Source organism: Entelurus aequoreus, linkage group LG01 (assembly GCF_033978785.1).
Source record: "Entelurus aequoreus isolate RoL-2023_Sb linkage group LG01, RoL_Eaeq_v1.1, whole genome shotgun sequence".
NCBI lineage: Eukaryota > Metazoa > Chordata > Actinopteri > Syngnathiformes > Syngnathidae > Entelurus > Entelurus aequoreus.
Genome location: NC_084731.1, coordinates 3,243,649 through 3,257,621, shown reverse-complemented (window position 1 = coordinate 3,257,621; position 13,973 = coordinate 3,243,649). Strand labels below are relative to the sequence as shown.

General features: G+C 38.9%; 1 protein-coding gene across 1 annotated transcript in view; it reads right to left on the bottom strand.

Annotated features, from left to right (window-relative positions):
* Positions 1–13,973, bottom strand: part of LOC133646090 (low-density lipoprotein receptor-related protein 1-like) — a 64,988-nt gene that overhangs the window by 39,962 nt on the left and 11,053 nt on the right. The window contains exons 2-9 of the mRNA XM_062041088.1: positions 11,476–11,698; positions 10,937–11,126; positions 10,729–10,854; positions 9,142–9,282; positions 8,769–8,894; positions 8,573–8,689; positions 6,313–6,393; positions 5,243–5,410 (exon numbers count right to left, since the gene is read on the bottom strand). Coding sequence (XP_061897072.1) covers positions 5,243–5,410; positions 6,313–6,393; positions 8,573–8,689; positions 8,769–8,894; positions 9,142–9,282; positions 10,729–10,854; positions 10,937–11,126; positions 11,476–11,698 — 1,172 coding nt within the window. The remainder of the gene's footprint in view (positions 1–5,242; positions 5,411–6,312; positions 6,394–8,572; positions 8,690–8,768; positions 8,895–9,141; positions 9,283–10,728; positions 10,855–10,936; positions 11,127–11,475; positions 11,699–13,973) is intronic.

Genomic DNA, 13,973 nt, shown 5'->3' with positions numbered 1-13,973 from the left:
AAAATAACGTCTCGCGGGCCGCGTGTCTGGTTTATACATAGCACAAAGCAAAAAAAAAACTTTGTATGCAGTGTTATTTCATTTTAAATTTCAAAAGAGTTTTGTGGCTCCCATTGTTTTCTTGAATTTGTGAAACGGGTCAAAATGGCTCTTTGAGTGGTAAAGGTTGCCAACACCTGACCTAATGCATCAGTCACACGCAAGATTCTCACAGGAATAAGGCAAAAGTACAGTGGTAACTACTGTACTAACTCAACAGTATTTTACCTAAGGGTCAAATGATATTTTCTGCAACTCTTAAAAGTTTTATAAGTCTTAAATTCTGACATTATGCTTCTGTTTAATGACAAACAATCACAACATAGCATATAATGCTCACTTACTGGAAAAAGCAGTTACTAATATTGTTTTAAACTCAAATTACCAAAAAAAAAACGTGACTGATAACCACACTTTCATAAATGAAACAGTGATAATGCTCACTTACTGGAAAAAACAGTTAGTAATATTGTTTTAAACTAAGATTACCCTAAAACCATGACTGATAACCGCACTTCCATAAATGAAACAGTGATAATGCTCACTTACTGGAAAAAGCAATTAGTAATATTGTTTTAAACTAAATTTACCCTAAAACCATGACTGATAACCACACATTCATAAATGGACCAGTGGTAATGCTAATTTACTGGAAAAACAAGCTAGCGGGCTAAAAGCTAACTATTTTAAATGCTAACATGAGTACAAGACTTAAATAAAGTATTTTATTTACCCATTACAAATGTGACTCATACTCCAGGTTGTGTTTTCTTAGAACAGAGTGATCGATCTATACATGGAGACGGAAGTGTCTACAACAGGACGTGAACACGTGTGATTTCAAATAAACCCCTCATTCTGCCTTTATCATTAAAAACACTCTAACGTCGTCATAAATTCAAACGGAAGAATCACGTTTCATCAAACATATATTAACGTTGTTGCCCTAGAGGAAAACTGGGTAACACATGGCACACTGACAAAGCTTAACCTATTTTTTTGTAGTGTAAAAATGCTCATTGTCATTTCTGTATTATTATTTATTTCGCTAACTGCTTCTTTGCTATCACTTTTACCATCATATGTGTACATATCGTACGTGCTGATGTTGCCCTATTGTTGTTGTTGTTATTGTTGTGTTTATTGTTGTTGTGTTTGTCTCTCTGTCTAATCCCCCTCTTGTCCCCACAATTTCCCCCTCTGTCTTCCTTTTTTTCTCTTTCTATCCCCCCCTGCTCCGGCCCGGCTGCACCAAGTTACAGAGGTGTGGACTCGAGTCACATGACTTGGACTCGAGTCAGACTCGAGTCATGAATTTGATGACTTTGGACTCGACTTGACAAAATGTAAAGAGACTTGCAACTCGACTTAGACTTTAACATCAATGACTTGTGACTTCACTTGGACTTGTGACTTTTGACTTGACATGACTTGCTACTTTCCCCAAAACCCAAAGATTAAAAAGTTATTTGGGAGCGCGCCGCTCCGTATTTTTCCTTTTCTTCGTCTGTCTATCAGCGCGTTGTTCCTGTCAGCTGGTGTGCTCTCAGTACAACAGCCAATCAAATTAGATCTACGCTGTTTTCATCCCACAGCTCTCATCCAATCAAATTGCAGGACAACCAATGAAGAAGAATTGTCAAACAATGCGGCAGTGAGAAACAATTATGCCAAAGTTAATTTCGTTCGGGTATTAAAACTACGACTCGGTCAACAAAAAACGAATAGCCCTATGCAAATCATGCAGTTCGAATATTATAGACGGAGACGTAACAACTTCCAACTTCGTTTGACATTTGAAGATGCACAAAGAAGGGTAAGTTTTGAATGTAAGCTAACGTTTATTGGCTAAGTAACATGACTTTTATTTGCTGTGTAGTTAAATCAGTGAGGCTGTAAACTCACTGCTAACGTTATAACCATAGACATCTTATAAGGGTACGCAGCATCGCGCGCTACTGCCTACAGGCGCAGACGAGACGCGGGGCCGCCATCTTGGAGTGGTGATCCGCTCCACTAGTGCAATTCATTTGGCAGGAGCAATGAACTGTCAGCGCATTTAATTCATTTTACCTCACTGAATACCACTGATTTTCACGCGCTTTTTTGTTATATGTGTAGCTATGATAAAGGACACATGTTTTGGCGTGTTTTATTATTCATAGTTTGCTTAACAGTAATATAATATTCTTATACGCTATAAGTGACCAGACGTCCGAGATCAAAACTGGGAATATAATCCCAGAGAAAGGGGAAAAAAACGGTCAGCTATTTTTAAATTGAAGAAACAATATGATTAGGTTATATATACATGCGTATATCCTACATAAACAATGTATGAATACATTAGATATCTATATATCTTATAGACTGTATCTCTGTTGCTGCAGCAGCAGAGAGTTTATTCTGTCTTGACACTTTGTATTGATATTTTGTATTACATTCTTCCCTTAAATGATCATGTTTACAGTCATTGTTTTATATGTATTTTTTATGTATGTCGCTTTGGATAAAAGCGTCTGCCAAATACTTCAACATAAACATAAATAAACACCTGTAAGTCTTTATATCAGCTAAAACCACCAATCTGTTTCACTGGATTCAGAATAAAACCAAATTATGTCTTACCCAACAATGTTAGTATTTGAATATTGTTACTTGAAGACTTATTCCTGGTTACAATTATACTGTTAAGAAAGTATTGTCTTATATTTTGCCTAAAATGAGAATGCATCATAATCAGTGGCGGCTGGTGGATTTTGTTTTAGGTGGGGCTGAAAGTTTGTAAACCAAACCCATGTAGGGGGGTCATCCTCCCCCAGAAGATTTCTTTGTGATTTTCACATACAAATATTAAAGATCTTTGCTCCTTCTCAACTCTGTGGTAATATTATTTTCATAAAATACAACCAATAGTACATTAATGTTAAATCTTACTTGTGAAAAGTAATCACCCGATTTCTATTTTCAACAGTTCGCTCATTTGAGTTGGAAAACGCTGAACACCATCTTTGTTTTCTACCTGTCAACTGTCAGTTTAGGCTGCTCGCCGGCTCCTCATCACCACTTCAAGATGGCGGCCAAATTGCTCGTGTCACAGCAGCCAATGCTGCGTCGACTTATAAGATGTCTATGGTTATAACGTCATCGCAAACACGGCAATATGTTGCGTCTACTGCAGTTCGCTACCTTATTCATACTTTTTGTCAAGTGATTTTTTTTAAGCAGGGTTGCATGAGGTACCTATACTTAACGTTACGTTAGTGAATGTATCACACACAGTAACGTAACGTTAGACGGCGATCAGCAGCACCGCGTATTTTAGCCACCTACAAAAACACAAACATAGTCAAATAAAGGTCAGTTAAAATGTATACTATATTAAGAATATGTGAACATATTGCATAGGGCCCTGACATCTAAAAAGTACAACTCTGTTCATTGTTTTGTTCATGTTTTTGTTATGTTTTTCATATGTACGCACACATCAACACACATACAGTATGAGATGAGATCAATGAGATAAGGTAAGAACAGGATAGAAACTGCTGTGGAACTACCGGTAGTTACAATGCAATGTGCCAAGGAAATACAATGTTAACACTTTTGTGCAAATAAGTACAGTTGCACTTGTTTTTTCAAATGTGTTTATTCTGTAAAGGAATGAGTTAAATGTTTAAAATGACTGGATAATAGTGCTATTATGAAGTGCAATGTCAGCACTATTTTTTTTCCTGCAATTTCAAATGCACTTGTTTTAATAAATAAATACAGCGTTTTAAAAGCATACACAATCTGTGTAAATATATTAGTCTGTGGTTAAAAGGACTTGAAAGGACTCGAAATTCAAAATGCAGGACTTGGGACTTGACTTGAGACTTTCCAGTCTTGACTTTGGACTTGACTCGGGACTTGCCTGTCTTGACTCGGGACTTGACTCGAGACTTGAGGGCAAAGACTTGAGACTTACTTGTGACTTGCAAAGCAATGACTTGGTCCCACCTCTGCCAAATTATAATATCATGGTTATACTTGTATAGCCCTTTTCTACCTTTTTAAGGAACTCAAAGCGCTTTGACACTATTTCCACTTTCACCCATTCACACACGCATTCACACACTGATGGCGGGAGCTGCCATGCAAGGCGCTAACCACAACCCATCAGGAGCAAGGGTGAAGTGTCTTGCTCAAGGACACAACGGACGTGACTAGGATGGTAGAAGGTGGGGATTGAACCAGTAACCCTCAGATTGCTGTCACGGCCACTCTCCCAACTTCGCCACGCCGTCCCCACAATATCCCCCTCTGTCTTCCTTTTTTTCTCATTCTATCCCCTCCTGCTCCGGCCCGGCTGCACCAAATACATTTAATAAAGTCAAATACAAAAAAGCTAACAAGAGAAGTATCCTACACTTCTCTTTTGTAAAGTAAATCTGAACAGCCGATATGGGCATCTACATCAACTATATAATTTGCCTGAGGAGCTGGACAGGACAAAAAAAAAAAAAAAAAAAAAAATATATATATATAAAGCGGTAGAAAATGGATGGATGGATATATTAAAACGGAAGAAGATAAACACATTTAAACACTCAAAAAGCAATAATATGGCTCTTAATAATTCCAACACAATATATCATATTTATTCTGCCAAGGAAAGAATATTGTGTGTCAATTTACTTATTTGACATTAAACTTGGTTAAAATGTATTTTTAGTGTGCGTATAAGCACTTTTTGAGCACATTCAACAATAATAATATCACATCTTTACATTTTTACGTAATCAAATCGTTCGTTAAGCGAGCTTCCAAGATTATACATTTTGCTACTTTCCTAATAAACATCTTTAACATCAAACACCGCAGAGATCGGACAATTTGGAATTTAGATAACATTTTAAGAAAACGCCTTTAAAATGTATCAATACTTTAAATCCATGTTATGAATTAAACAAAATATTAGCAACAGTAGCACAGCTGCATAGCATGAGCTAATAGATCTAACAAAACAGTAACCTTTTAACATCAACATCATGCCTATTCGTTGAAGAAAAACAAAATCATCAGTCGCTGACTTACGGATGGATCGTTGGCAGACCTGCGGACTTTATTTTAAGATGTCTAGCCAAGCAGTAGTGTTCAAGCAAACAATACTAAGTAGTCCCCAAGGCTCGCAAAGTCTGAACAGCTTTTAGATACTCACCCTGATTAGTGCAGTTAGCGTGGGTCTCGTCGCTGTAGTCCCCGCAGTCATTATCCCCATCACAGGTCCAATAATCTGGAATGCATCGTCCGCTGTTGCACTTGAACTGCGCGCTGGAGCACGAATGACTACAGCCCGCCTCGTCGCTGTTGTCCCCGCAGTCGTTGTCTGAAAAGAACACATTCGCTGTCACAATGCGTGCTAAAAAATGCAAGAGGGTGGAGAGACACTTGATTATTCCAAACTGTAAATGCTTCTTTTCATAGAGTGAACAATAATAGAATTATGAGTATTTGAGTTTGAAAAATGACAGAAACTGCATAGATCAGACCATGCACCATGAGGGAATGTACCTAGCGCTGATACATTGAGCTTGGAAGCAGAGCACAATAAGCAGTTTATACCTCGTACGAGAGCTGTAGTGGTACGCCATAATCATGGTTTGGTACGTACCTTAGTTTTAAGGCTACATTTCGGTTAATTTTGGGTACAGTAAGTAAGCAAAATGTTCTGACTTCTCCTTGGCTATGATTCCTGCTATAAATACAAGTACCGTTACATTCTTACCTCATACAAACCTGTCTGTTAGAACATTTATCCTGATATAATCTAACTAGAAAATTAATTTGATCATTTGACCTGATGAAAGTAGCTTGTCTACATTTTTGCTTGACTCAGTAATTCCCTGATCTAATTTAGCTCTGAGCTTTTGTGCGGTATTAGAAGCGATATTGGTGTCAGCCATGTTCAAGCCAAGCAGCCTTTAAAGGTTTGCTGTTAGCCTGCCCGGGCTAATCTACCAGCTAGGCAAGCGTCACGGCTGCTGCTGCGGTGCATGTTGATCTATGCACTAACCGGCCAGGTTCGGACAATGCAACTCATCAGAGCCGTCACCACAATCCTTTTCTGAAAGACAGAACCAACGGAAGACACCAGAGTGGGCGAACAACACAGAACAACAACACAGGTAGGAAAACAAAAAAACACAGGACATCTACATGGTGACACAAAGAACGAGAGCCAAACAGAGAGTAATCGCTAAGAAATGTGAGTCTACAAGTGACACTCACCGTTATCACAGCGCCAGTTTATGTTGATGCAGCGTCCATTGTTGCAGGTAAACTGCGTGAGGGGGAAACATGTAGGATAGGCTGTGCACACACAAAGAGATAAGAGCATTTTGAACACTCACTGACATGAAATGAAAGCAGCAAAGACAGAATGAAAATGAAGTCACACTCGGCCATTTTTACCGTGCTTGGGCGCGCTTAACATTTAAAAGTCTGGCATGTTCGGCCTGTGTATGCTCAAGTTTGGTACACTTCTCCTCTGGCACGATTGCTTATGCACACACAGAATGATTGTACTGTGATCACTCCTTGCTAGTTCCTAATGGTAACCAGCATGTCTTTAAATAAAAAAGAGACAAAAAGACTCAACATAACCCACAAAGTCAATCTTGGTCACTCGTGAGTAGATTTGCATATGAATTACCCCTAATGATAACAATAATGTACTTGATTTATTTTGATCACTCCTTGCTAGTTCTTAATGGTAACCAACATATTTTATTATTAAAAAAGTAAACAGAAAAACTCAACATAATCCACAAAGTCACTCTTGCTCACTCGCGAGTATATTGGCATGTACAGTACAGGCCAAAAGTTTGGACACACTTTCTCATTCAATGGGTTCTTTATTTTCATGACTATTTACATTGTAGATTGTCACTGAAGGCATCACAACTATGAATGAACACATGTGGAGTTATGTACTTAACAAAAAAAGGTGAAATAACTGAAAACAAGTTTTATATTATCGTTTCTTCAAAATAGCCACCCTTTGCTCTGATTACTGCTTTGCACACTCTTGGCATTCTCTCGATGAGCCAACTCCTTCAAGATTGTTGGAAAACCATTTCAGGTGACTTCTTGAAGGTCATCGAGAGAATGCCAAGGGTGTGTAAAACAGTAATCAGAGTAAAGGGCGGCTATTTTGAAGAAACTAGAATATAAAACATGTTTTCAGTTATTTCACCTTTTTTTGTTAAGTACATAAGTCCACATGTGTTCATTCATAGTTTTGATGCCTTCACTGACAATCTACAATGTAAATAGTCCTGAAAATAAAGAAAACACATTGAATGAGAAGGTGTGTCCAAACTTTTGGCCTGTACTGTATATTATCCTTATTGGTCATGCACACACAATTTGAGTTACAGAATGAATGTAATGTGATCGCTCCTTGCTAGTTCTTAATGGTAGCCGATAAAATAAAAAGTAAACAGAAAGACTCAACATAATCCACAAAGTCACTCTTACCTGCAAGTACTTTTGCATGTATATTACCCCTATTTATAACAATAATATGGTTGTGAACACTCCTTGCTAGTTCCGAATGGTAACCAACATATTTTCTTGTTTAAAACAGTAAACAGAAAGACTCAACATAATCCACAGTCAGCCTTGCTCACTCGCGAGTACATTCACGTGTATATTATCCCTCGTGGTCATGCACACACGAACCGAGTTACAGAATGAATTGAATATTGAATCAGTTCTTAATGATAACCAATATACTTCTAGATAGAAATAAACAGAAAGACTGTACATAATCCATAAAGTCGTTGTTTCTCTTTTCGTGAGTAAATTTGCATGTGTATTACCCCTAATAATAACAAGTATTTGAATTTGCTAGTTCTTAATGATAACCAGCAAATTTCTTAATAGAAACAGAACCAAATGTTTTGACATAATCCATTAAGTAAAAACCCACGGCACACTTGCTCGCCTATGAGTTTATTGACATGCAATATAATAATAATACATATACTGTTATTTTTTTATTTCGATTGCTCCTCTCGCAAGTTCGAAATGATAGCCGCCGACTTGCAAAATAGAAATAAACAGAACAATTTGAAATAGGACTGGAAAAATTAACAAAGTCAGCGGAATTGCAGTAATACAGAATTGTACAAAGAATTGCACAAGCGTGAATGGTCAGTGTAAGTAAGGCACAAACAGTGTAGAGCAGAGGTGCGCAAAGTGCGGCCCAGGTGCCGGTTGCGGCCTGGTGCTCATTTTTCATTGGCCCACGATACATTCTCAAACTACAATCCCCCCGCCCCAAAAAAGAAAAATATAAAAAATCATTTGAATTTCCAGTTGTTGGTCAGGGTGGCCTAGACTATCTATCCAAGCCGCAACTTTATATTTGAACAATCTGTGTGCAATTAAGATTCAACATACATTTGATTCATATTAATGTTGTTATTCCTAAATGGCCATTCGGGACCTGTGCATTAACTTCTCCTAGGCAACATTGACCCACCACAAGAGGCAGGCTCATCAGACCGATCCCCACAGTCGTCATCCAGGTCACATGTCCAGGAAATGGGGATGCAGCGCCCGCTGGCACATGAGTACTGATTAGGTGGGCACGTGCGAGCTGAAAAACAACACAGGATCACGCACTGTATATGTACACAAGGGGGGCCTGTTCACTTTGGATTTGTTTGTTTGCCAACCCGAACAGGTGGTGTTGGATTCGTCCTCATCGTTGCCACAGTCGTTGTCGCCGTCACACAACCATCGCAGTGGGATGCAGCGGTTGTTCTGACACTTGAATCTTTCAGTGGGGCAAGTGTGCTGGTCTGGATTAGAGACAAGAAAAGTAAAGGTGAGAGGTTATCTGGAGAGAAATGAGTGAGAAAGAGGTCACGGGAGTTTTAGACGTAGGTGTGTTACATCTGGATGACAGACTACTGCTCTGCTCTTTTACTTAAGACTCACTGTCATCATTTAAACTACAAAGGGTATTGTGACCTAGCACCAACAGTAGATGAGCCTGATGTGTGTGTGTGGGTGTGTGTGCGTTTGATTGCCTGGACGGCAACTCACGGCACAGCTCAGGAGCCTCGTCGCTGTTGTCCAGGCAGTCGTTGTCGCCGTCGCACTTCCAGCGCTCCTGGATGCAGCGGTTATTTTTACAGGCAAACTCCCCCGACTGGCATTGTGGAGGTGGCACGTAGGACGGGTTGGCTGTGGACCATAAGAGGAGGCGAAATAAAAAAAACCACATAGTGGATAGGTCAAACTTCCATATAATCACAAATTGCACAGATTGGACAAAACAATAGCAATGCTTTACTAGGGACGTAACTGTACACGGTATAATGATAAACCGTGGTGAAAGTCTAGACGGTTAGTAATACTGTTTAAATTTTGAATTATCTAAAACTGTCACTTGTTAATGCGTTTTAGGCAACACTGCTCATTTCCTGGAAACGGAACTGAACACAGGCTGTGAAATGTCAACAAGCTGAGCTGTCAGTGAGCCACAAAGATTGTGTATTAGACGTAAGAGGTATGACTCCTATTTATTTTCTTTGAGCAAACTGTAGCTTTGAACCACATGGAGAAAAACACAATGTTATTAAACTACAGTTCTTTAATTGGAATTCGTTGAGTAATTTAGAGTCTTTCTACTTTCTATATTAAATGTGAAATGTAAATGTATTGTGGAGAAGTGATCACAATTCAGTTGGCTACCCTGCATGTGTGTGCTTGCTGGTGTTGGCTTTGTCAGGCCAATCCTTTCCAACTCGGGTCAATCCGGATGGCATGTCTTTTCTGTCTCAACATCACCTACAATTTCAACATATACAATATTTAATCTGCTCTTTCGCTTGCAGAGGAATGATCGCATTTATTAAATGACACGTCTTTATTTGGACTTAATATTTCAAAATAGGAATATTTGGAGTATTTCTGCTGCTTTCTTCAATTAAGTTTTGTGAAACCTAACTGTAATGGGGAGGAGTCATTGTAATATATGTGCTTGTGTTTGTGTTATATCCTGCCAATCCCAACACCGTACTAATTTTGTCTCTAGAGTACATGAGCTACAATTTTGCCATCTACAATTTTTTATCTGCTCTCTGTATCACATGCAGGAGCGATCAAATAATTAAATGGTATGTCTTGACTTTGTCAACTAATTTGAAGTCTTTATACTCCTCTCTATTATAAAGGCTAGTGAAACTTACATGTAAAGTGGAGGGGTGATTGCAATATAGTTGGGTACACTGCGCACATGCATGGTTACGTCGGCTACGTTGGGCCAATCCCAACGGTTCGTCCTCTCTATCTTTACATTATCTAGAATTTCAACAGCAGCAGGTTTTTATCTGCTCTTTGTATCACAAGCAGAGGAGCGATCACATGATTCATCAAGTGACATGTCTAATGTATCTTTAGACTCTCCCAACTAATTTGGAGTCTTTCTACCGCTATTATGAAGGTTTGTGAAACGTAAATGTATAAAGTGTAGGAGTGATTGCAATACAGTTATCAATATACAGTACGTTTGTCCAACCCCACCCACCACTTTAAAGTTGAGTCATGAGTCAGTCAATCATTGAATCAAATGCAATTATTTCACCTGTTTTCTCTAACCAAAAGTTGGAAACAGAGTATATATATTGCCTTTGCAGCTGGTGTTGTCAGTGGGGTCCAGTATTTGGTCTTCTGCACAAGCACACTGCCGGCCGCTCGGTATGGCCAAACACAGGCTGGTGCATCCTCCATTGTGCACGCGACACGCATTAGAACCTGCAGGAAAAGAAGGTGAGGTTACTTAACGAACACTAAAGCGCACACTGAGAAAAGGCCAGTATGTTGACACCGACTTTACCTTGTTGCTGCTGAGCATCGTACATGCGTATTTCAAAAATGGGCGGTCTCTCGTTGCGGAGCAGGGTGGCAGTGCCCGTGGTGGTGTCCAACTTGAAAATGCTGCCACTTCGGTACTCGTTCCAGAACAAGAAGTGTTTATAATGGCAGAGACCAAAGGCGTGGTTCAGCTCCTGGCCCTCGTACACCGTCTGTACGTGTGAGGAAAGCGGGAGGAGAGGATAAAATGTGAGGCTAATGAACTTCCTTCTAATTCCTACCTGTTTCCAGCTAATGACGCTGAAAATCTAGGCAGTTAACATTTAAGACACCATTACCAAACAAGCATAAAAACACAAATAAAAAGCTTCCTGATTCTCAGCTGGACCCGCCGCTATTTGACAAATAAGGTCATTTGGATCCACTTCAGGGTTTTAAATACTGTTTATTGTTTGTGCAAATACAAAAGTCCAGTTTGTAGATTAATATGGCTCCTAAAAATAATACATCAAAGTGAAATATGAACTTAACAAGCCATGGCATTAGATTGACGATTCTGACCTTGCGCTCAGAGCTGTTGAGGTAGACCATCTCGATACGGTCGTAGTAGGCGTCCACCCAGTAAAGGATTCCCTGTGGGATGTCCAAGCTCAGGCCATTGGGCCACAGCACCGTCTTGCTGGTTAGGAAAACGTTTCTATTGGAGCCGTCCATCCAAGCGCGTTCAATTTTGCCTCGTTTGCTCTCCTTAGGATCCTCCTCCCAGTCCGTCCAGTACATCCATCTTAAGAAAACAGACGAGTTTACTGAGGTTAATGGAAAATGTCGCTTTATTAAGATGTATTAGGATGAGAAAATGACGTCACCAAGTCATCTAAGACGAGTAGGTCAGACTGTGCCACCAAACAAGATATGGATATACATTAATGAAGTAATTGAATTTGGGCTGTGATATACTAAGACTATGTGTACAATTGTAAAGTGGTGGAGACCGCCTAATTTAAATGATGATATCGCAAGTACTATACGGGGCATCACCAAATGTCATACTTCATGCCTACCTGTGGCTTCTTGATATGTTTTCAAACATGCAGGAGACATGTACTACTTGTTCTGGGCATTTTAGAAGCAGTACTGCAGTGTAGCTACATTGAAACCACTTTTTTTTTAACACCTAAGGTGCGCTCTTTGGAGAGAGGCCCAAAAAAATAGGTACATAAAGAAATGTTTAAAACATATTTTAATAACATATATTCTATGTGAAAAAAACGAACGTCATTAAAAAAATACCAAAGCGGGATACCAAAACGCATTAAATTTAATTTTTTTTAAATCAGCCCCTTAAGTCCTCTAGCAAATATACAATTACAAATTGGTGTTGCCTAATAGACGATATGTCTAATTTTCTGGCCGTCCAAAATGTTGACAAACACACGTAGGATGGAGGATTCTCGTTTGTCCATCCTCTGTCTGTGCAGCGCGAGCACTGAACCCGCAGGCATATGTACAACTATCAGTTTACACATGCTAAATAAAACGCAAAACCGTGCTCGCAAAACGGTCATGAGTTTTGATAAATCACATTGCGTGTGCTAAATAATAATAATTGCATCTTCTCTCTCCCAGCATTGTGGGGGTTTTGATGATCAGCATATATTTTGCATATTAATTAAAACAGAGACGCAAAACAGATTGCTCTCAACAGACGCAATCCACTTTGCACACGTTGAGTAGATCCGCTTTGCGTGTGTTTTAGTACCTTCAACCTTAAGCAATTCGGCCCTTAATGTGTTAAAGCCAAACACAAATTTGTATAACACCCAGTGCCGGCCCAAGCCTCCATGGGGCCCTAAGCAAAATTTGATTTTGGGGCCCTCTATTTCTGCCAATAATATTGATTGTTGATCATTCACACACCTACTATAAACTCATTGCGGCTCTGGCAGTGTTGTTTACATTATCCTATTGTCAGCCTGGCATGTCTTTACAAATGACATGTCATTTATAAAAATATGGGGGTGGCCCAGTTAAGAACATAAATAATACCAATGAATGAACAAATGATGTCCAGAGTGCCACATATGGTTCCTAATCTTAAAATGTAGAAAACATTCAGCTACAAGAGTGGCCTGGGGTTGAACAGTCCAAGTGATAAAGCTTTGTATTTACAGTAAAAGTGTCATCTTGTCTCATCAGTCTTGTACATATTAGTCTTTAATTACTAGTTTATATTTTTAGGTAATTGTTCATATTTAATGTTTACTTTGTACAAAGAGAGCACAGTCTACTGAAGTTAAATTCCATGTGTGTTAAACATAACTGGACAATAAAGCTGATTCTGATTCACTTTATTATTTTAGGTAACAAAAACCTGAAACAGCAATGTGCAAAAATAATTCGTAGTGCAAGAAAAACAATAAAGTGCAACAATAAAATCACTTAAATATATATAAAAAGGAACAAATTCAATTGTACAAAAAACAACATAATTAAATTAAATATCAAGCAAATACTTAAATAATATTAATGAACAGAGTTACCAGAAACAAGGTAACATAACGGTTTATAAACAAATATAAAGTTACTACATATTAAAACTATGTAAATGTACATAACGATGTGCAAAAAAATTTGGGGGAAAAAATCAAAATAAACTACCTTAAATTAAGGTCCTTAATTCACACATTTGACCATCACATCACAGTTGTGTTCCTCTGTTCTTCACCACCCACACCACTCCACCCACTCCTTAAAACCTGTGCTTCCTGGCTTTTCTGGAGGCAAAGTCATTTATGACATCACTGTAAGAAATCTGATGGCCGACTTTGTTATTAATACTAATCACTGCCATGTACGAGTCTGACTCAGACTCGTACATGCAAAAAATAAAAAATAAGAATTTTTTGTTAATTGCTTTTGGGGGCCCCCTGGTGGCCGCGGGGCCCTAAGCAAGCGCTTAGTACGCTTATGCCTTGGGCCGGCTCTGATAACACCCCTCTAAGGACATTTAAAGTGTTGGTGATATGCGTTCTATAAGGGTTAAAAGGACTGTCCTAATA